This window comes from Hippocampus comes, unplaced genomic scaffold, assembly GCF_001891065.2.
Source record: "Hippocampus comes isolate QL1 unplaced genomic scaffold, H_comes_QL1_v1.1 scaffold49, whole genome shotgun sequence".
Classification (NCBI taxonomy): Eukaryota; Metazoa; Chordata; class Actinopteri; order Syngnathiformes; family Syngnathidae; genus Hippocampus; species Hippocampus comes.
The window spans coordinates 45,540-46,053 of record NW_017804830.1 but is presented as its reverse complement, the minus strand read 5'-3'; the positions used below and the strand labels follow the sequence as shown (position 1 = coordinate 46,053).

Here is a 514-nt window from a genome sequence, read left to right as displayed (position 1 = left end):
GAAGACGCAACCCGCGCCTCGGAGGGAACCGAGGTGTCGTCGTGCCGTGCGCGACGCCCGCGCCGTGCCGGTGTGCCGCCCACACGGGAACGGCGTCTTGACCGCCGCACCAACCGCAATTTTTGCTGCCGCATGCCGGAGCAAAGCGAGCGTCTTAGACGGGCGTGACGTTGCGACAGGAAGCGAGTTTGGAACGTGTCTCGGAGGGGAATTTGCTCGCGGCGGCGGCGTTGAGACGGGAATGAAGTGGCGCCGTTGCCTTGCAGGGCGTCCTGTCCGACTCTGAGAACGAGGAGCCCGTGTCGAGACGCATCAGGAGGTTCTCGGCGTTCGTGAGGAGGAGCCGCACCTCGTCGAGCGTCAGCAGGTTCCCGCTCGCTCTCGCGCCCGGCCCGCGCTCGCCCGACCTCTGACCTGTGCTCGTCTTCCTCAGCGGCGCGCAGAGGAGTCGCAGCTGCACGGAGGCCGGCGACGCCGCGCGGGGGAAAGCCAAGGGGGGCCCCGCGCCCGCCCA

The 514-nt window shown here is 69.5% G+C and overlaps 2 protein-coding genes across 2 annotated transcripts in view; one reads left to right on the top strand and one right to left on the bottom strand.

Annotated features, from left to right (window-relative positions):
• lipt2 (lipoyl(octanoyl) transferase 2) overlaps positions 1-514 on the bottom strand; it is an 18,107-nt gene that overhangs the window by 8,581 nt on the left and 9,012 nt on the right. The window lies entirely within an intron of this gene.
• rnf169 (ring finger protein 169) overlaps positions 1-514 on the top strand; it is a 7,431-nt gene that overhangs the window by 5,076 nt on the left and 1,841 nt on the right. Inside the window, 3 exon segments of the mRNA XM_019867128.1 lie at positions 267-367; positions 434-510; positions 513-514. The exon segment at positions 513-514 is cut by the window's right edge and continues 1,558 nt beyond it. Of these exon segments, the coding sequence (XP_019722687.1) occupies positions 267-367; positions 434-510; positions 513-514 (180 nt within the window).